The 27,183-nt window shown below is 41.5% G+C and overlaps 1 protein-coding gene across 2 annotated transcripts in view; it reads left to right on the top strand.

Moving 5' to 3' along the window:
- MYO1D (myosin ID) overlaps window positions 1-27,183 on the top strand; it is a 163,731-nt gene that overhangs the window by 46,593 nt on the left and 89,955 nt on the right. For both annotated transcript variants that reach the window (XM_009645483.2, XM_035901265.1), the window contains exons 8-16: window positions 204-407; window positions 1,575-1,720; window positions 1,804-1,918; window positions 2,636-2,806; window positions 7,576-7,646; window positions 9,393-9,467; window positions 11,035-11,167; window positions 19,792-19,958; window positions 24,475-24,682. In XM_009645483.2, coding sequence (XP_009643778.1) covers window positions 204-407; window positions 1,575-1,720; window positions 1,804-1,918; window positions 2,636-2,806; window positions 7,576-7,646; window positions 9,393-9,467; window positions 11,035-11,167; window positions 19,792-19,958; window positions 24,475-24,682 — 1,290 coding nt within the window. The remainder of the gene's footprint in view (window positions 1-203; window positions 408-1,574; window positions 1,721-1,803; window positions 1,919-2,635; window positions 2,807-7,575; window positions 7,647-9,392; window positions 9,468-11,034; window positions 11,168-19,791; window positions 19,959-24,474; window positions 24,683-27,183) is intronic.

The raw sequence follows: 27,183 nt of genomic DNA, 5'->3' as shown, positions 1-27,183 counted from the left end.
AGTCAGGCTTTGCTGCTTCCACTGATGTTAGAGCTTAGATATGCAAGCTGTTAGACGTTGGATATGCAAGGCGCACCCTTCTAATGTGTTAGGAGATTGACTGACTTGAATAGCGGGTGGAATGTGGATGAACCTGGGGCATGGATTGATTCATGTTAATAAAAGACAGATTGAGAGATCTAGTTTCTTGCTACTTATTGCAGGGGAACTTGAAGTTTTCTGTGGATGGTGATACACCTGTAATAGAAAATGGCAAGGTTGTGTCGATCATCGCAGACTTGCTGTCAACAAAATCTGACATGGTGGAGAAGGCTCTTTTGTTTCGAACTGTAGCTACAGGTCGGGATGTCATTGACAAACAACATACTGAACAGGAAGCCACCTACGGCAGAGATGCCTTTGCAAAAGTGAGTTTAAATTTCCTTTCTCTGCACCTGATTTTGTATGTGGCAGTAACTCGGATGAATTTCTTTTGCTTTTGCCTTTTGGTTGAGTTGTACTTGGTGCAGCAAAGAATAGTGGTGCCTGGGGAAGGCATTCAATACTGAATTGCCTACGTTATGGGACATTTTTCAATGCTCAGGTGCCAGTAGGATTCCTGGGTGGATCAGTAAGTGTAGTGCTTCCTGAGACACAGGAAGTCCGTACTTCATGTGGATTTATTTCTAAATGTGTGTGCTCCGGTGTTCTGTAGGGGGATTGCAGAACAGCACCATCCCTACCCTTCCCCGGCTCTCCCACAGTGTGCACCACAACCAGCAGTGCTTGTGGCATGTGAAGGAGGGGAGGGAGCTGCAGGCCTGGTTTGCTGGCATCTGCAAAAGGAATACATTGTACAGGGCTGAATATTTTGCAAAATAAGATTCTTGATTTCATTTAGCAGTTAAATTCATAGAGTAGAGCATGGAACTATAGCATCTAGAACTTAGGTTGGGAACTCGAAGTGCTATCTTTTTTTTTTTTTGGAAAGGTGGGTGCTGATGACCAAAGGAATGACCATTGTCCTTCCTTTGCTAAGAAATCAAATGACAAGCGAAGAACAGATGAAGTTATGAAGATTCTTGATTATTAACTTGACTTTTTTTCCTGAGAGGGTATGTTTGTACAGCTTCACAGTACATTTTGAACATGCTGACTGCGAAACGATCTATGCCTACAGAACATTTTTTTTGACAGGTGAATGGGAATATTTTACTGCCATTGTGTTCAGTTGTTAGGTTTCTCTAACTGAACTCTCACTTGCTCTTTAATATTCTTGAATTATTCTCAGGTATTGAAGTTATTAGGCAGTTGAAAAGCAGACTAGAATCAAATTAGGGAAACCACTGTACCTAGTGACCTCACTAGGATTTACATTTAATGTGAATGAGTTTTGGAAGAAAGAAAAAAAAAAAAGTTTTCATAGAATATTTTCTTCTTGTCAGTAGCTGTTCACTTTCAGCAGAATGTTATCTGTAGCTTTCGTTTGGTTAGGGCAGCATCTTGAATTAAGCTTTGTAGCGCCATGTGTTGCATTTACCAGAAAGAACTGAGACAGATACAGGCAAAATTCCTCAGTATTTGTTTCCTGGCAGGCTATATACGAGCGCCTCTTTTGTTGGATTGTGACACACATCAATGATGTGATCGAAGTGAAGAACTATGACACTACAATACATGGGAAAAACACCGTCATTGGCGTCCTGGATATCTATGGCTTTGAAATATTTGACAATAACAGGTGAGCCGCGTTGTTAAAGCATAATGAGGTACCTTCCTTTCCCAGAAAACTCAGCACCTTTTTTTTTTCTTCTGTTTTTGCAGTTTTGAGCAATTTTGCATTAATTACTGCAATGAAAAGCTACAGCAGCTCTTTATTCAGCTGGTTCTAAAGCAGGAACAGGAAGAGTACCAGCGAGAGGGAATTCCCTGGAAGCATGTGAGTGATTTGGCAGGGGAGGGAGAGGTCGGTTTGAGGTCAGTGTACCAAAATAAGTCCCAGATCTAAAGTTGCTCCACATGTATGCTCCTGTCGAAGTCGATAGGACATCTGTGTCCATGCCAGCTGTACTGTCAGACTGTTGTCTGGAACCAGGCTGTGGAAGAAGCTAACGATTTATCTCACAACATTTCTATATTTGCCATGGTTTGGGAAAATACAAGTGACTCCAGGTCTGAGTTAAAACATATTGTGGCATCTCTATGACGCCACACACATCGCTGTGTGTTTCTGTTCTGAGAGCTTATGTATTTTGTCTAGTTGTAGATATTCAAGCATAAAAATCTTGAGTTCTCCTGTTCAAATTCCTTTCATAATACTGAGGACAAGATGCACAGTTTTCACGGTGGTGACTGTGCGTCGTTGAATTTTAAAAGATGTCTTAAAGTGCATTCTGTAGCAGTTGATTTTTAGCGGAGTTCTTGAGATTGATGTGAGGTGTTTGAAAGATCACCTCTGCTGTTTTGCGGTGGAAGATTAGCTTGCTTCGTTTGGAGTTAGTGATTGATGTATTGAAAGCTGATTGCTGCTTCTGTGAATGGAGGGCCTCGTTCTTTCTGTCAGACACAGGGTGCTGTTCATCAGTAGCCAACACTGGTACTCCTCTCTCGCACTAGCCGAACTCACAAATGTACCCGTTTTTTTTGTTTCTTACAGATTGATTACTTTAACAATCAGGTCATCGTCGACCTGGTAGAACAGCAGCACAAAGGGATCATCGCTATTCTGGATGATGCCTGTATGAATGTTGGAAAGGTTACAGACGAGATGTTCCTTGAGGCTCTTAATAACAAGCTAGGGAAGCATGCTCATTTCTCCAGCAGAAAGGTAATGTACTTTGTCTCCTCAAACCTGGCTTCCTTTCCTGTGTGATGCCTTTTCTATTTTTTGTTAAACTTAACAGAATAAGGAAAAACACTTGCTGGAGTTGGAATCGTTACCATTGAGTATGAAATGAAATGTCTAAGCTCAACAGCAGCTCCTAACTGCAGAACAGGCTGTCTGGTCTGGGTTTAGGTTGCGCCTCGGCCGTCCTGTACCCGGCAGAGGGAGCTACAGTATGTCCAATGTGAGATCAGTTTTATTCCAGGCATAAAAGAAGCATGAGCTCGTGCCTTGACATATCATGATGTCATCTGTAACCAATCAATGTGCAGTTTCAGCCCATGTGACGTTCTTCCCAGGCTGCTCTAATACATAGTGACAGTGAAATTATTCACACTTCTGCTTTATTACAGCACTCTGATTTTTTTTTTTTTTCCCCATTGTTATTGGCTACAAAACATGTTCATCTCAGCTTGTACCTATGATCATCCAGGCCCCTCAACATACTCTGGTTTTGGTACAATGTACAAATTAAAAGTCTCTATTTACTCCTCGCTTGGCAGCATATTGAAAAACACGGTCACCAGCCTGATTAATTTGAGAATCTTTCACACTGAGTAATCAAATATGGGCCTTTAATTTATTGATGTCTCTGTACTGAGAAATATTGTTTGAAATAAATTGTTCAGAATGCTGCTTCCCCTCTTCTCCCTCCCACCCCAGTACAATATTTTATGTAGGTCAGAAATACAAAATTAGCATGGTTGTATAAGATATGTGTTAAAGGCTGCCTCCAGGGAGGCTGAATATAAACAATAGAGCTGGATGTGGCTTGTTTGGGTAGAGGCTAGGATGAAAATAAAATAACCGCTTTTTCCTCCCAGATGTGGCTTTCCTTAAGCGCCCTTTAGCTGCAGCACACCTGCCATCTCATCTGCCACACGCGTCCTGCAGGGAGCAGGAACCGGGAATCTTGCTCTGTGTTAGGATTTTAGGTGGTTCTGAGTAAACTCACCTGAAAACAAGTATTTTTATGAAGCCTAGTCTGGGCTTTCTACATTTCAATGCAAATTGCTTCCTTCAGTAGTACTAATGATAGTGAATAGTGAAGCCTGGGGGGATGGAGTCTTAAATCCTCTACGGTCGGGTTGGGGTGGGAAGTGCTCCAGTTTCTGGAGCTGTCTAGCCAATAGGCTTAAGCTAGTAGAGAAAGGAGTTTAGTTTCTCTTCTGTCCTTGGTCCTGGGTCTACTAAGGTGACATGGTTTCATCACAGGTAATAGTTCGATGCAGTGGGGAAGAAGACTGAATTTCATAAAGTATATGGGAGGCTATAAAATGAAAATTAAAAAAAAAAAATCTGATTGAGCCCTTACCTTCAGGAGTCCCTTCACAGCATAGGAAACATTAAAAGAAAATATTGCCAGTTGCAGCATTCCTCAGTAGGGGGTGGCATTGTCAGAATTTGTACAGACTGGGTGGGAATCAGGGAATGCTGTTATAAATAGTGTTTATGGAGGGTATGATGTATCTTCCTGGCTTGCTAATTTCTAATTTAAATCAATATAGCCTTGAAAAAATTGACCCATAAAACTCTCAGCATCATACTTTTTATTTTTTTCCTCCCTCTCGCGTCTTTGTAGATGTCCTTTGCCAGTATCTAAGGTATCTTCTTCAGTCCTATCTAGAACTGCTGTAGGAAACATCTTTCTAAGCCAGCCTCTTCTAGCTTGAATTAAAACAAAGGACTTGACTTCCTTTCATAATTTACTTTTGTAGATTGCAGTAGTTGTGTCCAGATACTTTAAAGTTCAGCATAGATTGAAGCTGTTCCTAAAGAGTTAAAGTATGTGTGCTATGTTATGGGAACAGCTCCCATCTTTCAGCCTGAGTTAATGCTTCACTGCTCCCCTGTAGAGCAGGTTGCACACTGGCTCCATGTGGATAAGCTCTAAGGGGCTACTGTGCCCTAAATAGTAGTGTCCTAGTTTGTGTACTGCATGTCTGATCTGCCGCTGTCTGCTTGGTTGTCCTGGTGAAAGCCAAACAAACCAGGAAAAATACTGGCAAACACTTCCACTATGAGTATTTGTGGCAAACTTTTATGTTCATAGAGCATGGGTCGTTCTTGTCTGAATTGTCTAATGCTAATCAAGATCGGTAGACACACTAACTATTCTGATAGTACTTCTCAACATCACAGGTTCATTTTCTCAACCTCTTGAAGTTCTGATTTTTTTTTCAATTGATCTTACACTTCCCGAAGGATCAAGTGCAGTCATAGTCTATGAATTCCTAAGTCTTCAAATAGCGGAGAGCTCTCATTAGTGTCAATCTCAACAAACGGATTGTGAAGGAAAGAGTACAAGAAGGTCCATTCTAGTCCACCTGATGTAGTATCTACCAAGACACTAGGCAATAGTGAAGGTCTAAGTGACAGAAGAATATGGGACAAATGCATAATGATAATTTGATATGCTCCTGGTCTCCAGTGATCTGCAGTCCAGGAACCTCCTGAAGCAGGGCTGGTGTCCTTAACATTTTTTTTTTTATTTTTTTTTTTTTTAAATTGACAAAGAATTCCACAGCTTGGATACACACATGAAAAGCTTCTTCCTTCCCATTTTCCTCCCTTTTCCCTTTTAGGTTACATCTGTTGCCTCCTAGTTCTTGAACAGCAAAACACGGTCCAATACATCATCTCCGTGTCATTTGCTCTTGTCTCCTAGCATTTCTTTTCTAACCTGAAGAGGCTGTTTGGCCCTTCTTCCTGTAGCAGTCAGTCAGCATTTGATTGGTTTTGCCCTTCATCAAGCCTCTCCCAGTTCTCCTGTGTCCTTTTTGAGATGGAGGGTAGTTAAGATACTTCTTGGGTTGGGAATGGACGGTTTGGGGCCTGTCGTTTGCTATGAACTGTGGCTTTTCTCTGTGTGTATCACTGTATTTATGTTGAATTTAATTTGCTCTTCTTTACCATTCCTTTAGCCGCTCATGTCTTCCTGCAGTTCTTCACAGCCAGCTGTTGTCTTTACTTCCCTGAATAATTAAGTACCACCACCAAGCCTGATCACCTTCCTATTACCCTCAGATCATAGCTCATTTAAGATGATGTTAACAATGTAGACCTCAGCACAGGCCCCCACAGGATTCCTGTTTCCCATCTTTCCAGCAGTTATCTGTGTGAGGACCCTTGCTCTTATCTTTCAGAGCGGCTTAAATTCTTTGACTTGTTAGTGAGGAACCTTGTGAAAAGGCTCAGAGAAATCCAAGCAGACTATCAGCTGCTGTTGGGTTTTTTTAGTCATTTCACCTGATTTGCCCAGTAGACACACAGTTCAGAGAGAATCATTCCTTAAAAAAAAAAACAAACAACCAAAAAGCAACCCAGCATCATGTCAAGCCACCTTGCAGTCTCTCCAGTTCTGGATGAGTTTTAAGCGAAAAGCTTATGCAGCCAACCCTGTCCTGTGGCAGCAACAGTTGCTTCATTTCATTATGTTTTTGCTTGTCTTGTACCTCTTCTATTGACACGTTGGTTTGAGATGTATGGGTTTTGGTGGTTCAAAAAAGGCATTACGTCCTCCATAGCCCCTTGCTGGTGAACACAGCTGCAAAAAGAAAAATTACTTTGTTTTCCCGGTACGGCCTAATTTCTTTTATTTTCTCTGTGTTCCTTCTACGCCTTGGTCATCTATCAGCTTTGCTTGCTTCCTGCTCCTGTTGTGCTGGACTTCTTACACTTTTGTACCCTTCTGCGTACCTCGCTACTCAAACATTTTGCTTCCCTCCTTGTGATTTTTTTTTTAAATATATTTTATTTTTTTACATATTTTCTATCAGTTTGAGCCAATCTATTTTCTACTCTCGGACACAGGTAGAGTTTTTTGGAGGGCATCTTCCTGCTTCTAACAGTCTGTCCTGCCCTGCAGTTTAACCGTGCTAATTTCCTCTTCTATTTTCCCAAGACTTTTGGTGGACAGTAAATATTTGCTCATAGTCCTTGGTGTTTTAAAATGGTGCCCATGCTTTCTGCAAAGACTTAATTCATCTACCTGCCCCTTTTGGCCTGAACAAAAATCCTCATTTTTATCTTGTTCTCCTTTTTTAATTAAGCTGAGCCTGATGGATATTTTTTTTTTTTTTTTTGCTTCTTTTTTTCCTGAAGGGATGGGTGTGTTATGGCCACTGCTACTGAATGGCTGCCGTGTGGGCACTTGACATCTTGGCTGTAGTGAAGGAACACGATGGAAGGCTGAGCTGAGAGCAGAGGGTTGTAGCTGTGACCTCCCGGGGTGGATCTGCAGGGGTGGTCACAGTTTGAGGGGTCTTAGATGATCTAGAGCAACTGGGGACAGAACAAGCATTGCTGTTGTAACTGTCATATTTTGATTGCTTCATTTCTTTGCTGAGGACGGATATTGCCATGGAAAAAAATAAAGAAGACTTAAAAAGAAAAAAGGCATAAATTAACTCTTAGGTGCAATGTTTCTCTACATGCACAAATGTTCTTTTTGTATAATGGGGTTTTGAGATAGTATCAATTTTTTAATAAAACCATAGGCTCTTGCAACTTGATTTAGTACAAACACATGTTCTTATAATGCAGCCATGAAAAAATATTACAAAGCAGTGTTATAACTGGATTTTACAACCACACCTGCATATATAAAGTGGAATAACCATAGTTTCCATTTCTATTTCCAATGCGTATTACTCTTCCATGAAACTTGCAAGTCCACAGGTGAGGTTTTAATGTATGTGAATTTATTTTAGCTTTGTGCAACTGACAAAACGCTGGAGTTTGACAGAGACTTTCGAATCAAGCACTACGCCGGAGATGTGATGTAAGTTTCTTTCAGAAATAAAGTTGCACCTTCTATTTTTGTCTTTTAGCCAGCTTTGAAGTGGTACGATATTCTGATTTAATGCTACTTCTGGTGTGAACCAGAATAGCTGTCATACAGAATTACAGAGTGCAGCAGTTGCTTATCGGTTAAATCTTATGCTGGTTACTTGCTATACAGAATAAGATTTTGTACTTAGAATTGAAACAAAAGGAGAATATGGGGAGGGGGGGTGAGGGCAGAGCAGTGCTTCAGGAAAATAAAAGGAGAGGGGGGAAAAAAAAAGCCAGCACTGTTTATGCAAGAAAGCTATACTGAGCTAATAAAATCTGGTTTAGACATCTGTTTAGTACGATTATATAACTCTCTGGCTTTAAATTCTCAAATCAATTTGAGTGAAAATACAAGGGTAGCGTTACATGGAAATTGGTATCAGTGTAAGGAGCCTTCCCCGTTCAGGTTGAAAAGTTTTCTGTACCTGAAGCCTACAAAAATGTCTACAGTATGTGCCAGTAGTAGGAAGGAAGATTAAGTGGAAGTGAAAGATGCCCATATGTTAGAAACTGCTCACTGGGAAAGCTGTTGCCTGGAATATCACTGGGGTGATTTAATGGTTTAGGATTTGCGTAACTCCCCATGCCAGCAGAATCCAAAGGGAGTTAATGAGAAAACAATTTAGGATTTCTTTTACCTTGGGATTAAATTTACCTTTAATTTATAAAGGTTACCAGTGTGATCATACTGGAGCCCATTAAGTGAGGCTAGATTTTATTCTGGAGCCTTTGCTGGGCGATTGCTGATAGACATCCCTGATTTCAAAGCATTTTGCCAAGGAGAAAATAAAAGGTGCCATATTAGTGGTTGAACCTTCCGCACTGCCAGTGACTGAAAAAATTTTTAAAAGAAAACTGAAATGTGGAAATATTCACAGGTAATATTTGAGCCAGAACTGTGTTATGTGGAGCAGTAAGATTTGAGGATGGCTCCATGCAGAGATTTGAATGCTGTGGGGCTCTGGATCCTGGTGCCTGCAGTTTAGGTGCAGACTTCCCAGGGGGAATCTGAAGCTCAGGAAGCAACTGAGTAGGAGTGACTGAATGGGGAGATTTTGGACCTTTTCTTTGAGGACAGAGTGCTGTCTGTCTTGAGTCTTGGAGAAGAGGTGAAACTCTGAAACGATAATCTTTCAGGGTGGGATTTCTGTGGGAATAAAGGAAAGAAATGAGTCCAAAATGTGTGCGTCTTTACTTCCAGGAGAGTCCCCTAGTCACTGGTTGTAGGCTGCTCTTGATTTCAAGCCCTCTCACTGGAGAATCTTCCTTGACACCAAGAGAGGGACAGGCTAGACATACTGAAAAAGAAAACTTAATTTCTGTAGGATTTAACGCAAACACGTGCTCTGAATTTGGAGGCAGAAGTCATGAAAGTAAGTCTGGAATTTGGGCCATCTGCAACTTGCTCAGGTCCTGCTAGGTGCCTCAGCCATCATGCTCTCCACCTGCCTAGGTCAAATAGCTCTCTTAAACTAGGTGTGTGTTGTTCCTGCACTGGAGGTGCAAAGCTGGGCAGAAGCCTCACACAGTGCTCACACAGTAAATTAGGGATAGGTTGGGAAACAGAGCTGGATTCCTGATTAGCATCTGCTATATCTGTAGTAGTGCAAGGATGGTGATTCCACACTGATAGCAGCAGCTCAGAGAAGGACTTTGCTTCTTTGTAATTAATTCTATTTTCCTTTTTCTTTAGTTACTCAGTCACTGGATTTATTGACAAAAACAAGGACACTTTATTTCAAGACTTCAAGCGCCTCATGTACAACAGGTAGGAATAAAAATATTAATATGGTGAATTTAAATCTGATTTGTCACAAACCTTTTTTATAGAGTGGGTTCTAGAAGAGACTAATGTTTTCACTGATGCTGTCTTTACTGTGTGTGCAGTGCACATGAATAAGCACATTGCTTTGGGATTTGATCTTTGTGTATCTACTGTGACCTGTAGGCTGTTAGTTTGATTTTTCAGGATAAAGTCCTTATTTTGTGTATGTTCATTTTGTTCTGATATAATTTAAAGTTTAATTTAACTAAATGTAAAGTGTTTGTTTTGAACCCAACTCCTTGAGCCATCAAGATAACTGTGCAGAGATTACCTACTGCTTGATTTGTCATTAACCAGGTTTTTGGACAAGTTGCAAATGTACCATTACCAATCTCTTTAACCAATGCTGAAGATTCTGAGTAGCATTTGGTCAACAACAGATATCATTGGCCCCAGCTAGAAGTCCTTGTTTTGAAAGGAAGTTTAGGGGTGGGGGAGAAAAATGGGCAAATAGATTGGAATCCTTTTCATATGTGCAGTGACGTGAAAAATTTGAACCATGTAGTCATGTGTTATAAATACTAATTAGGCAAGTACAAGTTGACTTTGATGAGCAAATCTGAAATCCTACCAAAGGATTGTGGGGGATGTGCCCCAGAAAGCTGTTTTCCTTCATGGTTGGCATTAAGCAGGTTCTAATTCTTTGATAACCGTGGCCTATCTCAACCTTTCAGAGACTTTGCTCAGAGGTGGAAGTCAGCAAAAAATAGCCTGCAGCTGCTTGGACAACTCTGTTTACCTGGTTTAAAAGCTAGTACAGCTATTAACTTAGTTTACAGTCCTGTTACGTTTACTCCATGTACTCCCTTGAACAGCCTTGGTGTTTGTTTTCAAGACTTCACATTAACCAAAACCCTGAAAAATATTTGCTGTGCGGAGGTTTTATTAAATTTAGCCTCTGTTTTCCGTTAAGTCTCTGGTAAAGACTGTCCACAAAGACCACTTAACAGCATATTAAAGCATGTTATAGACTGGCTATTAGATTGCTGTAACTGCTTTCAGCTTTTGTCTATTCCACTGTTCTTGCCATCCATCGTGGGCGTTTTACCTCACCTTCAACCCTTCAAGAAAATGTAGGCTAAAATGTTTAAATTATTTTATAGATCAAGAATGGCACAGAAACACAGCCTGAAATGGGATAGCAAGTTTCAAGGGAGGTTGTTGTGGGCTATGGTCTTACTCTTTTCTGTTTTGATTAAATTCTTTATGTTTGCGTCAGTAAGGCAGACTATGATTTTGATAGATCGCTTCTGCAGGTTTTTTACTATCCCACTACTGCACATCTTTATCTGAAGAGGAGAACGCACTTGCATTTTTCCAGAATGTTCGGTTGTAACCTCGAACAGTATATTGCTCAAGAGCAAGATATATTTTGCCCAGGAATGTGATATTGGTTTGGCTGATACATTTTGAGCTGAAAACACCAGTAGATCAGGACAGAAACAAGCTGTTAAATTTTGAATTTGTGGAATGGCTGTTAGACTGTGCAATTAAAGAGACTGTCTTTTAGCTCTAACCCTGTGTTGAAGATGATGTGGCCTGAAGGTAAACTGAGCATCACTGAGGTAACCAAGCGACCTCTGACAGCTGCTACTCTTTTTAAGAACTCCATGATTGCACTAGTGGACAACCTGGCATCGAAGGTAAATATTTCTGTTTCAAAATGGACTCCAACTTCTGATTAGTAGGGGGTAGCTTCTCCATGGGGAGACTGACACCTTCCTATCACTGCAATCAGTCAGAAAGCTGAGGTGATCAATGGCAGAAGGGCTTTGGTTGTGATGATGGGCAGATGTGAAGATCTCATAGGAGAGTTAGCTGCCATCCCTGTGTGAAAAAGGTAGATTTTTGTTACCTCTGTGACCAGTGTATCTTTCACTTGTAGGAAAGCCACTCTCTGTTAGGTAATAATTATTACATCAAATAAATAATCATCTTTAACAAAGCTCTTTTGGCAGAGGGCCCAGAGGATGTAGTTTAACGGTGGAGAGATTCTCTCTTTCTGGCTTTCAGTGCCAAGTGACTTCCGTGAAAATGAGTAGTTGAGGAAGGCAAAAGGTTCTGATTAATGCCGCTTGTTGCTAATGCGGATCTGTGTTGTACAGAACAGTCATGTTGTCTCTTGCCTAGCCAAACGGGCAGGGAGCCTGATGCACCACAGTGAGGTGTTTCAAGAAATACAGCCAGAAACTGTTGGGGTGTTGTTGTGGAGGGCTGTGGTTGAGGGGGGATAGCAGGGAGCTGTTGGTGGGCAGGTTCGGCAAGCATTTATGGAAAAATTTCGTTTGTGTGCTTATTGGAAAAATTATTCTAGGCCACCTGGTATTTGTAAAAATAGAATAGGCAAGAGAATGCCGTGCACTGTGATGGTTTGAACAATTCTTGCAACTCACAGCAGGATATGAAGAGTTTAAATTGCACATTATCCATCTTGAGTCAGTAGGTACCAAAATTCATCACTGAAGGCTGGCTGGCTTATGTGAAATGAGTTAGTTTCATTCCATTTATCAGCAGGATCTCTATCGTAAATGTCAACCTTTTCCAAGGATAGGTTGTATTCAAGATAGCTCATGGATTCACTAGGAAGCTCAGACTTGATGATCTTTAGGTCTTTTCCAACCTAAACTATTCTATGATTCTCCAGTTCTCCTGGGTGTGTCACAGTACACACCTTGCCCGTACTTTACCTTTCTTAAATTTTCATTGAGAAACTTGTATTGAAGATGTTGGGGTTTTCCTGATTTTCCAGTTGAATAGCAATGGTGAAAATTGTCTTAGAGCATTGTATTTCCCAGAGTTATGGATCCCATTAAAGGGAGGGCTCTCATTAAACAGGTGTGTTTGTCAGGACTTAACAAGGGCTCTTGCCAAGCAGGAAGGAGCCAAGGGCTGTCTTGGTGGTGCAGTGTTTTATGGCCAACCTTTAGCATGATGGAGGGCTGGAACAAAGGGGGTGAAACTTGCACTTTGGAGTCTGCTGTTTAAAAGTTTACATGGCTAATGCTCCTTGCAGAACAGTGTTTGTGGGTACTTAAGCTTGCAAACTAAGTTACATGGTTGATCTTTAGCTATTTTTAGTGGAGAGCCTGGCTGTTACACATCTTAAATACCCCCAAAATTTGGTGAGACCCATGCTGAAGTCAAGCTTATGTTACTTTAACAGGTCTAAATTTTGGTGTGTCCTAGAAAGGAGAGGTCACTTAGTTAAGGATCCTGAACACAATCATTGTGTACTTCAAATGGTAAAAGAGTACGCAGAGAGAGAGTGCTTCTGTTTAGCCATTCTGCCCTGAGGATCTCTTTGAGGTGACTTTTTGGACAGTTAATAATATGTGGATATTATTAGCAAGCTAATAACTGGGCATTCAAACTACGCTTTGTTAGATACTGGTTATGCACAAATAAATGGGATACTCTGCCTCTGAGTCATTGCCAGTTTGGATACTTGTCTCAGCTCTCTTACTTCTGCTGGGGGCTGGACAGCGGGTGAACAGTTGCTGTTCCTGGGCTGGTAAAACCACTGTCTCTTTTGGGGACACCACTCGCTGCAGTTACGGGTACTGCAATTCTTCCCTTGGGTCGTGTTACTCATTTTTCCCGTGCTTAACTTGGGACCGGAGTTGAATTTCTGGGGATCAACAATGACAACATCTACGTGTCTGACTGCGGTTTGGACCCTGCAGGACTTTTTTTTTTTTTTTTGGGAAGCCTGTGGTAACAGCTGATGAAAACAGCTCTCTGAAAACAGCGTTGCACAAGTGGTGGTAGCTGCTGTGGTCTATGGATGTCAGAGAAATAAGGTTCCAGAGGGAGAGGTAATATCAGTTCATGTTTTTCTCTGCTGTTTCTCAAAAAAACAAGATGAAGATAAGCTTGAATTTTGTTGCAGTTCGAGCTGGTGATTTATTAACGTTGCCAGAGTGAGCCCATTATATGAGTGCACTCATAGAATCATAGAATTGTTTAGGTTGGAAAAGACCTTTAGATCATCAAGTCCAACCGTCAATGCTGCTTTTCTCATCTTGGCCTCCCACTCCACCTGGGCTGTTCTTGCCTGTTTAATGTTTCTTCATAAACTGCTTTAAACCATATTTATGTGCTCTGTTTCTACAGTCCTTGAACAGAGCGACAGCCCAAGAGCTCTTCTTCACTGATACTCATTTGGCCTTCCTGAAAAGCTGCAGTTTTTTTAGCAGTATCAACAGTATCTTTAAACCTGTCATTTGGGGGAATAGTCTGCAAAAATGCTAATTTGGAGGACAGGAATAATAATAATAATTATATCAGAAACAAAGCTCAAAGTCTGTGAATACCGAAGCTACAGCATTAGTTGGTTACTGAACTTTTCCGGTATTTAAAATAATCACCTTTAAAATTCTGTTTTGTTGGTATTCTGGTTTAAATCTGGGATTCGGTGATAAAGCAGAGTTCTGCATTTCCTGAGAGGAAGGGGCAGGTGGTGTGGTTAATAGGGTGTCAGGTGCTTCCATTAGGGCGAGTACCATGAAAGTGCACTGCAGGAGCTGTTCACAAATGTGGTTTAACTTCAGCTTGTGCATACGCGTGTCCGTACAAGTATGAAGACTCAGGAAATGTTTTTGGAGGATGCCGAGTTGAAGTGGTGCTTCTCAGTACTGGTATCTCAATAACACTGTAATCCTCCAGACTTACACTGAGAGTCTTTTGGGCAGAAACCTCTGGTGGGTAGAAAAAAAGTGCTTTTTCTTTCAAAAAAACAGACCAACCAAACCAAAAAGTAGCTTTACAGAGTTGCCAACATTTTTCAAGCACGTGTTTTACTGCCCATGGTGTTCTCTTGAGGATTTGGTCTTCCTGTGATGGATTACTTTGGGTGGCTTTTCTTTTAAATACTGACATGGGAAGTCCTTTGGCTGACACGGCTGTAAATTATGAGCTTCTCTGGACATGCATCTCTTCTTTTTTTTTTTTTTTTGTTTTGTTTTGTTTTGTTTGGTTTTTTTGGTTGTCTTTTTTTCCCCTCCTTTTCTGTAACTCCTTTTGTCTCTCTACTCTACTGTATTCTTCCATACCTCTCCTCTCCTATCCAGGTTGACAGGCTTCATCTCTAGTAAGTTATAATGTCATCACTGTGACTGATTGGACATATCCAGCACAAATTTGTCAGTCATGTGTCCTCTCCCTTCTGTCATCTAACAAGCTATAAATCATGGAAAAGAAACCTCTCAAGGAGGAGTTTGTTTAGGGTGCAATGACTTTAAACTGGTGTGTTTTCTTTTTAACACTTAAAAATCTAAAATTGCTCGGCTTGATTAAAAAAAAAAATCAGTTGCAATTAGGCATCTAAACAGCTTTCAGAACCAGGGCCTTTGTGTCTCTGTTTTTCAGTTCTTCCATTTATAAAATGCAGCTCCCAGGCTTGACAGCCTCATGGTGCAATAATGGGAGCTGTATAATTATCCCTCTGAAGAGCTGAGGCTGGTGGGATTGTAAGCACGGAATAATCTACTTTAGAATTTACCCTAGTAGCTGTCATTGCTGAGAGGCTTTAATTACACTGTAATTGCACTGATAGATGATCTCCTGTCTGTGCAGGAACTTCCTATTTCTGATTTCCAAAAGGAAAGCAGCGTCTTGACTTCTGCCTTTTATATCAAATGGAGATACAGTCACTCTTCTTTGTGCTGGGCTTGAAGTCAGGGATTTTTTTTGCATTAAGGTTTGTGGTTTTGAGTGGCAAAGACTTGAATGACAACCCAAGCAGCCAGTTTCGCGGTGGTGTGGGGAGTTTATGTATTAGCAGTAATGAGTAGCTGTGAATGGGACACTGTAGTGTCCGTAATGAACAAGTGACACCATTTCCCTTGAGGCAAAGGAGTGTGATGCACTTTCATGTCTTCATGCTCCTAATGACTTCTTTAATTTGGTTCCTGGGTTCTCAAGATGTTGCAGTTCTGTGGATTGAATGTGGAATATTTGTGATATCAAACTCATCAAAGGATTTATATTCATCTTGACATCAGATGCAACCCATTGGTATTGAGGGGCAGGTCTGGCGTGGTCTGGCATCATTCTGATGTTAGTGACTGTTGCTAACACTGGGATAGGTATGTCGTTAAGGGTGACTAAAGTGTGGATGGAGAAGCAGCCCAAGCTGAATATTAGCAAGAGGGGTTGGGGAAAACCGCAGACCATTCACCTTCGCAACTGCAGGCTCTTTCACAGCTTCTAACTTCAGGTGTAATTCAGGGAGTTCTCTGTACAGCCTGCATTTTCCCTAAATGGCTTATTTCCAGTCATATAGGAGGCTTGTTCTAGCAGATGAATGACCTGGCCTTTGTTTCTTGCCATACAACTGAGAGATACAGAGCTTATAAATTGCAGGCATCAGGTCCAGCAAACTCCTACTCCTCATCAGTTAGAGCTGCCATGACCACATCAAACCTACTTCAACACAGATTTGAAGTTCAGAAAGGGCTGCTTCTACCTTCGTAGTTTGACACACAATGTCTGAGAGAGCACGGAGAGTGCCGATGACAGCTGTGTTCCCATGGCACAGCCAAGCTCTACAACTGAAGGGAAAATCATCACCCACGCAAATTGCAAGTTCTGAGAGCTGGTAGGAGACTGTCAAGTGAATAAAGACCCTTGTAAACCTTCTTACCTTCAGTGCAGAGATAATTTTCAGAAGAAAGCAAAAAAAGTTAATATGTAAATCTCTTAAAATTCTTTAAGTTGTACCAGCACATTATATTTCACCATTCTGTCCTTAAGGAGAGGAGAACAAGTAGAACAGTTATGGGTTGCATTGAATTATCGTGGCATAAGAAAGCGCTCAGTGTGGTGGTGACCTCGGTAGAAGACCTCACACAGAACAGAGCTGTCGCTCAGCTGCCTGGTGTCCTGGGGAAGCTGTGTCCTCAGTGTTCCTTCTGGTTTTGAGCCCACCGCTCTGATGATATAAAAAGAAGAACAGGATGAAGAGAGCGCTGTCCTACCAGGGGGCTCAGCTGGTTATTTGGAAGCAGGGTGGTTTTCCCTACTCCATGCAGCTTTGCCTTTGTCTCCTTGGTAAGGAAAGGAGCCAAACAAGACTGTGAAAAAGCTACCCCTGATGCACTTCATGGGGAGAGATGAAGTGACTAGGGGATGAGGGAGACGATGTAAGAACGTATATTGCTCACGCGTGCTTCTGTTTACCCACGCAGTCCCCATACCTACTTATGCATTCCTGGGTTGCTGCGTGGAGGGTAGGCAGCACAGGGATGCTGCCAGCGCTTGTATGGGTGGTTGGCTTAGATTTTGCTCGCTCTCCTCGGATCTGTATATTCCTACCCCAAGGATAGCCCTCCAGGAGAAAAGCACAGCCTGATGCTACTGATTGCATGCTTAAGGAAGCGGGGAAACGTTCCAGTCCAACACCTTTCCCAAAAGATCCAGTGGCTTGTATCAGTTTCTAGGATTGCTGTGGTTTAACCCGGCTGACAACTCAGCACCACGCAGCCGTTCGCTCACTCCCCCCTCCCTCAGTGGACAGTTTAATAAGAAAAAATAATAATAATAGTAACAACGAGAATGGTAAGAGAATATACAGAATATACAAAACAAATGATGCACAATGCAATTGCTCACCACCCGCCGACCAATGCTCAGCCCGTCCCAAGCAGCCATCACTCCCCGAGCCGCGATCAGTCCCTGAGCTGCGATCGCTCTCCCCACAACCCACCAACTAACCCCCCCACCCTGAGCATGATGTTATATGGTATGGAATAGCTCTTTGGTCAGTTTGGGTTAGCTGTCCTAGCTGTGGTCCCTCCCAGCTTGTTATGCACCTGGCCGAGCAGGAGAAGCTCAAAAAGTCCTTGAGTAGTTTAAGCACAACTAAAAACATCAGTGTGTTATCAACATTTTTGTAGTACTGAATCCAAAACACAGCACTATGCTAGCTACTAGGAAGAAAATTAACTCTATCCCAGCCGAAACCAGGACAAGGATACAAGTCTCTGCTCTTCCAAGGCCTCCATATCTTAGCCTGTTCATTACTATTCGTACTTGTTAGTGAGTGGGAGCTCCATGAGCCTGTCATTAGTGCTGCATACCTCCAGGTTAGGACTAGCCAGGATAGTCAAGGATCATCCTCTTTCTTCAATATTACTGAAGGGAAAATAGCAATTTGGGGCCTTTCATATTTTCCAGAGATGAGGTAAGTGACCTAAAATCATAGAAAACAGGGCTAAATCATGGACAAATCATAGAAATTAGGGCTAAAGGGGACCTTGGGAGCGCACCTAGTTCATGTCCTGTTTGAGGACACCTCTGCCTCTAACTTCTCTTTGTAGGTGCTTGTTCAGGCTGTTACTCTCCAGTGATGGAGGTTCCCCTCCTTTCTGCAGGTGTTCTGCTCTCATTCCTTGGTCTCCTGATGCCTGATTTGAGTTTTTATGCTGTAGTTAAAGCCAGTGCTTCTTTGTCTCAAAATGGGGTATTTACTTTTCTTTATATCTACCCCTTAAGTGTATAAAATCTAACACCGGGATGGTTGTGTAGCTCCTCAGTCCTTCAAGACTAAAACCCTATTTCCTCTGAGTCACACTTTCCGGATTTTTGGTCTTTCTTGTTCTTCCCTGAACTGACTCACCACCGTTTGCATCCCACTTGAACTGCAGTGCCCCAAACTGAATGTAATGTTCAGAGAAGTAGAAAGCTCTTGGGTTTTTTTGTCTTGCAGTTTTCCTGCTCCGGTGCCCCTTCCTTAGAAAAACATGAACTTGACTCATGTTCAGCTAGAACTCCTAGATCTTTTTTTAGCTCTGGTGTCAAATCAGTTTTTCGTTCTTTTATTATACAACTGTTTCTGCCTAAATGTGGAACTTTGCATTTGTCCTCACTAAATTAATCCTTTTCTTGGTTTTTTTTTCTAGACCGCTCCTCCCATTTGTTAGCTTTGTGGGTTCTTGCACTCTGAAACTTTACATTGCTTACAAATTTAGTACCCACGTTGCACTCCATTCAAATCACTGTTGAAACCATCCGGTAGTACTGGAACAGAGCAGATCCTTTGGAGAATGCTTGGGGTTTGCCTTTTGAGAAAGGACCTCTGATTACTCAGAGCAGTTTTACAGATGTTTTCACCACCACCTGTTTCATCTAGTCCCAGGGAAAACTGCTGATATTTTGTTCTTAATTATCAGTTGTGATTATGAAAATAGACATCTTCTAATGTTAAGGTGTCAGACAGGCTGCTTATCTCCCTTTGTCACAGTTTTAGCATTGCTGTAAACTGGTGTTTGAAATGCTCCAGTTTAGGTGCATCTTTGTTATGTCCTCTGAAGCAAGTCTCCAGACATACCCTGACCTTCTGAGCTGACTGGGATCCTCTTTTGAGTTGTCTCCTTGGCTAGTGATGAGGCTTGGTGGGCAGCAGACTTCGCCAACCTGCAGAATATGCGACTCCTTTTGCAAGGGCTACTTAAAAGATAATATATATTAATTTTATAAGAATACAATTTTACCTTGAAAAACTAAGGTGGCCTTTATGATGCTTATTAATTGCTTTTCCCTCCACCAATTAAGTGAGAAGTGGGATAGCAAGGGCTAACAATGAAGAGAAAGAAATGAATGGACTTCAAAACCCAGTGTGATGGAAGTGCATAAATTTAAAAAATATATAGCCACCCCTTACAAGCTGGTGGTAGTTATAGACCATGTTGTCCTAAATGAAAGTTGCCTTTAATCTCACAACAATTAGAGTAAACATCAAAATAGTCTAGCAGGACTGTATATGGGGCTTATCTCATGGGCGCAGGGTAGTGTTCAGTGATTTCCATCATTCAAGCATGTTGCTACAGGCTTTGGAGGGTTTGATGCAGCGTAGTTTAAATATGGAGTAACCCATGCCGCTTTTAGATGTTGGTACTGGAAAAGCCATATCCAACAAGCAGGGCAATGAATTACATTGTTCTGTCTTTTCTGAAGACTCTGTTATCGTCAAAGCCTGTAGAGAATGGGGATGTGGAACCGGTTCTGATATATAGCAAAGGGCAGCCAAACTTGAACGAGTAACACATTGATCCTGTAACAGATGTCATTGCAGTGTGCTAAGGGGAGGAACGTGTTATGGGCCATGCTTGTCGTTTCTGTTCTAACCTTGTAATTCCCATTAAGCAACCAAACTTCATTTAGATGACTGGGGTGTACTGACACCTCGATGCTTTCATGAGGAAACAGTTGTGTCTTGCATAGACTTCTTTTCTCTCTGAGTGAAACTTGGTTTGATTTGTCCCCTTAGGAACCCTATTATGTTCGTTGCATTAAGCCCAACGATAAGAAGTCACCACAGCTTTTCGACGAGGAGCGTTGCAGGCATCAGGTTGAATACCTTGGCCTTTTGGAGAATGTGAGAGTCCGTCGAGCAGGCTTTGCCTACCGCCAAACGTATGAGAAGTTTCTTCACAGGTAAGAAGGGTGCTGGCAAGTGGCTCAGTTCAGCTCTTTGTTGGAATGAGGCGTGTGATTTGGCTGTCTCCCCTTGAGTGCAGAGTAAGTCTTAAGTCCTCTGGGCTTGTGATCCTCACTCTTGAGCACATGGGGGTGGTGTGTTTGGTTTAAAATCTGCTGTTGGGTGTGATAAAACAGGAGTCTAACAGGGACTCTGGTTGCTCTCCTGTTTTGTGGCAGCAGATGTATGTAGAGGTGCATGCACGGCACTCAAGCTCAACTTCTTTAGTGCTAGAATTCATTTGCTGTGTTACTCTCTGCAACAGGAGCATGTCATGAGGTCCTTCCCCAGAGCATAACCCTAAAACCAGAACTAATTAACTTCTGTTTTCTCTCTGAACGTTGTCTAATTGTTGCAGTGAGTGAGACAGACAGACATCATGTGTCTTGGGAAGTGCTTGATGGCACACTGTGACGTTATGTGCATGCAGGAGGAAACCTCTGGACTTTAAAACTGAAGTCTGAAAAAGGGATAGTAACATGATCCCATTAAAACATGGTTTTGATATTGCTTGCCCTCTCAATTCCTACCAGACTTGTGACAAATGAAATATTTTAGATTGAAATTTCTCTTATGGCTTCAGTAAATTAGCATGGGTACTAAGAATTCAACCTCTTACTGATGAAATAGTGAATTGATTTTTACTTCTGTTGTTGAATCAGGTGAGAAAAGGCCCTGAGGGTAGAAAAAAATTAAACTATTCAAGCAGGTGGGATGTCGTGAGTTAGAAACGAAGTGTTGTTGAAAGATCTTTTGCTGTTCACAGTGGAGATTTTCCTGGATATTTCATGATACCTGAAGTGGAGCTAAAGAGTCTGGCTTACTAAATACAGCCTACAGTGTTCTCTATCAGTTTTCTTAAACATTATGCAGAAGTTAGAGCACACTTCTGCCCTCACATGTGGAATCCATAATAATTCACTCTTAAGATTTGTGTAATTACTATTAATATAAACAGCTGCTTTGTTTTTAATGAATGTTTGATGAGCTCCTGTAAGCTTAAGACCAGAAGTGGTGTTTACAGCCAGTAAACCAAATTAGCACATGGCAACTGGTACAGCTTTCAGGCTATTCTAACATTTGTTCTGCCGGACCCCGGAGCAGGATTAACCACCTAAAGTGTAAGGTATCAGACACTGTATTTGCATACCGTGGTATTGCTCCAAATCCAGTCTACAGCGACTTTTCTAAATTTAAAAAAAAAAAAAAAAAAAAAAAAAAAAAAAAAAAATCTCCTGGCCTGGATATTATTTTTATTTTTTCCAAAATTCTTTGTTCTTCATCTTTGGGTGAGACATACCCCTCTTAAAGGGGCCGAGGGATATGATTTGTGGTACAAGCCGCACATTTTTTGGTGTGGTTTTTGAACAGGGGTCACAAGGGATTTCTGTTCCTTTATATTTAACCATCTTGTTGGGAGACTGGGAGCATGGAGGAGGCTCTAGGTCCTTCAGCTCTGGACTTTGACACTGCATATGGGGCTCGTTTGAAGACAGATCCAGAGTACCTCAGCGAGAGGCGATTTTGGGACATAACTTTGTCATCTGTTTGCTTCCATCTGCAAAAGATATTCTAAAAGTTCAGTCCCACAAACAGATGTTTAACTCCCTTACAGGCCCCTCAAGCTTTCAGATATTCTGAGCCCAAAACAGATACCTGCGTCTTGCCTTGCTGATCCCTCTTAGAGGGGACAGGAGATACATATCAGGATATATATAGATAAGACATACATATATATGCATATATATGTATGTGAGTGCATGTATCCCTATTTTTTTATATATATGTATGTACTTGTGTATATAAAAACATAACTTTCCTTTTTGTAGGAAAAGAGTTTGTTGCTATTGAGCCCTAAAATACTGCAAGGTAGTTGATATATCTACCAGTAGACACAGAGGCCGTTAATAAATGACCATTAATTAAAGACCATTAATAAATGTCCTTTTCAAGCTTTCCTTGAAATTAAGAAAACTTTTATTTGAGCCCTGTGCAAACCAGTCTGCCCTTACCAATTTGTAGAAAGTAAGTTCTAAATATTTTTTTGTTGGACCAAGAGATGTGCGTTTGCTTGGTAACTAAATCTTCTGGTTGCGTGAAATGCGTGTCAGGACTGTGTATCTTAAATAGATGTGATGTGTTCTTTTGTTTTAATATATAGCTTTCTATAAAAAAAAAAAAATGCTGATTGGATTTTGGAAAGGGGTATGTGTGTGTGGCAGGGGGAAGAACGGCGCCTGCGAGGCATCTGCAGCCATGGCTGCCTGTGAGCGTAATCCAACACTTTCACCATGAAGGCATCCCCATGCCTATTTCCAGGCAATGTTAAACATAGCATATAAATGACACTGACAGCGCTGTGAACCACACGGTAGTGAGAGAAGAGTATGACCCCCATTCATGTGCGGACCTGATATTTTTCATCAAAGCTTTGTAATTTAGTGGCTCACAAAAATCTTGGTTCTTCGGAGAGCTGCACTGAGGACTATAAGCTCTAGTAGCAACCTTGTGTGTGCCGGGTGTTTCTACAGCCAAGTACGGAGAAGAAGAAGGAGAAACAAATGTGGTATAGAAATGGATGTTTAATGTATAAGTGACCTTGAAAACTGTTCAGATCTCCAGGCAGGAGAAGGGAAGGGTTGTGGTGTCAGCAAGCAGATTTAGTTTGGGTTCTGCCTCACTATAATTAGCACCGAGGTTGGGATTTTGATTTGCTGTGGCATCCAGGTCGCGTGCTCTGCTGCAGGGACGGAGTTCGTGGCATTGCTCTGCACGTGCCACGGGAGGAACAAAAGGATGCTGCAATATTCCACCCGCCAGTCCCACCACCCGGGGCTTGGAGGGAGGTGGTCTCTTTGCCTTGGGAAGTCTTTAAATACCACAGCCCTGGTTTTGTCGTAAAGGAAGAAGAGAATTTAACATTTCTTTTGGGCAGGTTTTCAGCTCTCTGACATCTTGTCTCTTGGTTTTTTTTTTCCCTGGCCCTGTTGGCAGAGCAGGCCTGTTTAATAACGCATGCGTTTGCACTGCCACTCTGGTTGTCTTTTTTTTTTTTTTTTTTTTTCTTTTTTTTTTTTCCTTTTTTTTTTCCCCCTAATGTAAGTGTCTGAAAGTAGAAGATTTTCCCAGTGAATTAATTATTGCAGGAACATTTTTCTGATGAGAATAGGAAAGAGAAGCCAGTGTAAAATATTTATGCCCTGTGTGTACATGTGTTTGAGAGAAGGAATGTTTTCGCCAGCCAAGTATAAATGTAAAATCTTTGATTTGTGAGTCTGAAGAGGGCTTCTTTTATATACCTGTTTTATTTATCAGTAAAATCCCTAGTCTATGTGCTGTAACCCTCACGCTGATGGTGTTCCCTGCTTAGACACTGTGTGCACCTCCATTTTTTTCGCCTCTTCAACAGCTTATTCAGAAAGGCTAATTTGATGAATGAAAGTGACGGTGTGATGTATTTCCATTCAGGCTTATTTTAGTCTGTTTAGTTACTCCTGCAGTGCGCCCACTCCCCAGTAAAAAGGTTTATTGCTGCATCCATTTAATAGTAGCTTAAAAGTCTGAATGTCTAAAACATTGAGATTGATGCTTGACTGGGATCATGGGCCTTTAAATAGAGAAGTGGTTAAGATTGCTGCGTGCTTGTTTTATTTAGAACATGAGTGTGGGTACTATTACAGTGAAAATGTCTATTACATTTTTTATTAAGTCCATAAATCTTATGCAGAAAATTCATTGTTGCATTTTGCAAACGTCTATTCACCTAATCAGCACTTTGCAAGGATGGTAAATCTTACAGGGAGCAGTCTCTGGTGCAGTTATTTTCATGTTTGATTCGTACTTGTCTCAGTTCCAATCTACATTCTCTCAGTGTAAAAAGGAGTTTGGAGAGTAAGGATGGGAGGGAATGATTGAAAAACGATTGCAGGCAGTAATGGTGGTTGCACAAACTGTGGCAGTCAACTCTCTGCTGCTTTGGTAAATAATAAAATTTGTTAGAAATGGAGACCAAAATGAGGAACAAGAACGTTATTTGCAGAATTTTTAAATCTAGGTTTTCTGACTATAAACAGTTGATTACAGTTGGCTTCTGAGGCAGAATGTGAGCAAACCAAAGCTTTTCTTCCTTGCAAAAAAATAGAAAATTGAATGCTAAAAGCATGAATGATGGAACTGCCAAATCTGCAGGAAGACAACGGTGAGGTTTGTAGTGTTGCGTCTGTTTGGTGTTGATGAACTAAGCTTCTCACAGCATTATTTTCTTTTCAGCGTCTCACAAAATCATGCCTCTGGTGTTAAATCCTTGGATTTTGAGGATTGTGATGCCTACACAGGATGGCTTGAGGCTCTTCTATCTATGATCAGTTTTATTAGAATTTAGATCATAAATATTTCTAAAACGTGTTGAAGGTTGGCCTTCTTGAGAACCTAAATGACAAGTTTACATTTGTAAATTATACCTTGCAATTCCAGGTACAAGATGATCTCGGAATTCACTTGGCCAAATCACGACCTCCCTTCAGACAAAGATGCCGTGAAGAAGCTCATAGAGTGTCACGGATTTCAGCATGATGTTGCTTATGGCAAGACCAAGATTTTCATCCGCACGCCTCGAACTCTGTTCACCTTGGAGGACCTGCATGCCAAGATGCTTGTGAGGATTGTCCTCTTCTTACAAAAGGTACGGCTTAGTTTTTACTGCATTATAAACTCGGTTTGAGTTCCTCAAAATGCCTTTGCTGCCTTTTCAGGCTCACTTGCAAAAGTGGCAAGTCTGCACAAATTCTAGAATACTGCAGTTTGATTACTGCTTAATTTTTCTAAAGCTCTTTCAGTAGTGCTGCAATGTAGCTGCATTGAAGTCTTGATGTGGTGTGATGCACTGTGAGCTGTAGGACCTATAAGGTTATTGGATGCTGTTTAAAAAACTCGCTCTTTACTCAGTGAAAGTAGGCTACCTAGAAACTTAGAGGGATTTTTGTGGATGAATGTATAAGAGCAATGCGCGATGGATGTTGAGACAGGCTTACATGTGTAAAAGTTTATTCGTGGATCCGTAGCTGATGGCATACATCAACCCTAATGGTAAAACTTTTAAGGGTGCAGAAAAAGAAGTGAAAGGGGAAGACAAAGTGAGAAAAGGGACCAGGAAAACTCTCCCCAGTGGCCAGCTAGGAAGAAAAGGGGCAGGATTCCCAAATGAGTGTCCTTTCTGGGGCAGCACGTGATCTCCCTCATCATACCATTCCATTAATAATCACTGAGTTTTTATCAGGACCTGAGCGAAATCCGTATTGTTTGTTCTTATGATACTGTTCATGCTGACTGGAGCATACAGGATTGAGGCCAGATGCTTGTGCATGTTGGTTTATTAAGCTGTGAGCATCCATATTATTGAGTCCCCTAATGTAAACCAAAAAAACATAGCTGAGGGGTACAGAAAGAAAAAGTGGTTTGCACACTAGTGGCAATCACTTCCCATAAGAACCTGCTACAGCATGCAATATTGGGGTTTGCGGGTGCAAGCCGAGGAGAGTTACAGCACAGAACAAGGCCAAATGCTGCTGCAGAGGCTCTGGAAAATGCTGCCCCGGCAGCTTGGGTGAAAGGGTAACCAAGGCAGTCTGGACAGAAAATAGAAGGTCCTTAGGATTACAAAGGGTAAGACACCTCAGGCACTGTGCAACAGGACCTGTGGACTTACCTTTACTCTCTGAAGATGGGATTTGAGCTTGAGATCTTTCTGGTTTTACCCTTAGGATAAAGAATTTTACATTCTGTGACTTCAGGGCAAGCACATTCTCAGACTTTGCTTACAAAGGTACTTGTGTAAGCCACAGGAGTTTGTTGTGACTTGGCTAGCTCCTAAATCATTTGGGTGCTTTTGGGGGCCACAACAATACAATGGAAACTGGTTTTGTAACTTCAAAAGCAACATACACCAGAGGGGGAAAAAACACAAGAGTTGGCTTTAGTGCTTGCTGAAAACTGTTCTGTATGAGTGTGATCTGTCTAGCAAAAGAGCAACAACTTCTGACTTTCACAGCCACAGAAATGGTAGAACTGACTTTGTCCTAACTGACGGGGATTGTTGACTAGTTCAAGATTTTTAGAAATGTATTTCTTAAAGTGCATTTTTGTCATTCTTGGAACTCAGGAAACAACAGAACTTCTGAAACCCTTTTAGCCTTTCAGAAATAGAAAGTGCTGACAGATGGGTATAAAAACTTCACAGAGAAAAAGCCTGCTCTAAAGCTATGCAGTTAACAGGAGTTTGCACAAAGTTTCTGAACCTGATGGACTGAGTCTCTTTTGGTGAAGAGTGAGACACTGAAGGAAAAGTTATCCGCTGCAAGCTTTAATAGTTTTGCCAAACACTCACATTTCTTGTGTTTACAATGCATTTGATCTGATTCCCTTTCTGGAAAGCAAAACAATTTGACCAGTATGGAAGGAGGAAGTGTCAAGTCCAGGGTTGCATCTCTGTTGGTATTTGCTGTGCCAGATTGCATGGTTTATCTTCAGTAAGGAATTTTGTAAGTTTTGTGTATATACACATGATTAATTTTTCTGGGAAAGCAAAGCTCAGGCTGTTTAAAGGATGCAGGACCTCCCTGTTTCTGAGCGTTGTGGTTCAGCATTTTCTTTCCGTTTCTTTAGCAGTGTTCTCCCTGCCCTGCTGCTGAGCTTCCCAGCAGCTTTCTTGGACTACTCGTCATCTTCTTCCAGGTCTCTTCCCTAGAAATGGCAGCATATTTTTCCAAAAGTTCATTCTAGTTTATTCTTTTGGAGTGAAATGGGGCTGATCTGTGGGGCCCTTCTCATAGACTTCTGTAAACTTTTTTCTGGATTATTAGTTGCACTTCCACCATGCTTGCTCTGGTTTCTCGGGAGGAGTTCCCCTGTCTGCAGCCACTTTTCCAAGCACGTTGCTCTTATTTGGTGCGTTCAGCGAGTTCACTGGGTCATGCCATTAATCTGGAGTCTCTCTTTCTTCCCATAGTGGTATGAGGCAAGCTAATGAGTTCCTTGTTGAATAAAACTGCAGGGGGGACACCTTGCTCCCAGGTGACCCCAGTTTTCATATTAAACATCTGAGGAATTGAGAGGTGACCTTTTTTGAAATTGAAAGGTGCAGTTACTGAAGAATAAGCTAAAAGACCCAGCCTGTCTGTGCTGTGG

This window comes from Egretta garzetta, unplaced genomic scaffold, assembly GCF_000687185.1.
Source record: "Egretta garzetta isolate BGI_Z169 unplaced genomic scaffold, ASM68718v1 scaffold551, whole genome shotgun sequence".
In the NCBI taxonomy this organism is placed as follows: domain Eukaryota; kingdom Metazoa; phylum Chordata; class Aves; order Pelecaniformes; family Ardeidae; genus Egretta; species Egretta garzetta.
The sequence above is the reverse complement of the archived record's forward strand: the minus strand, read 5'-3'. Positions and strand labels throughout refer to the sequence as shown.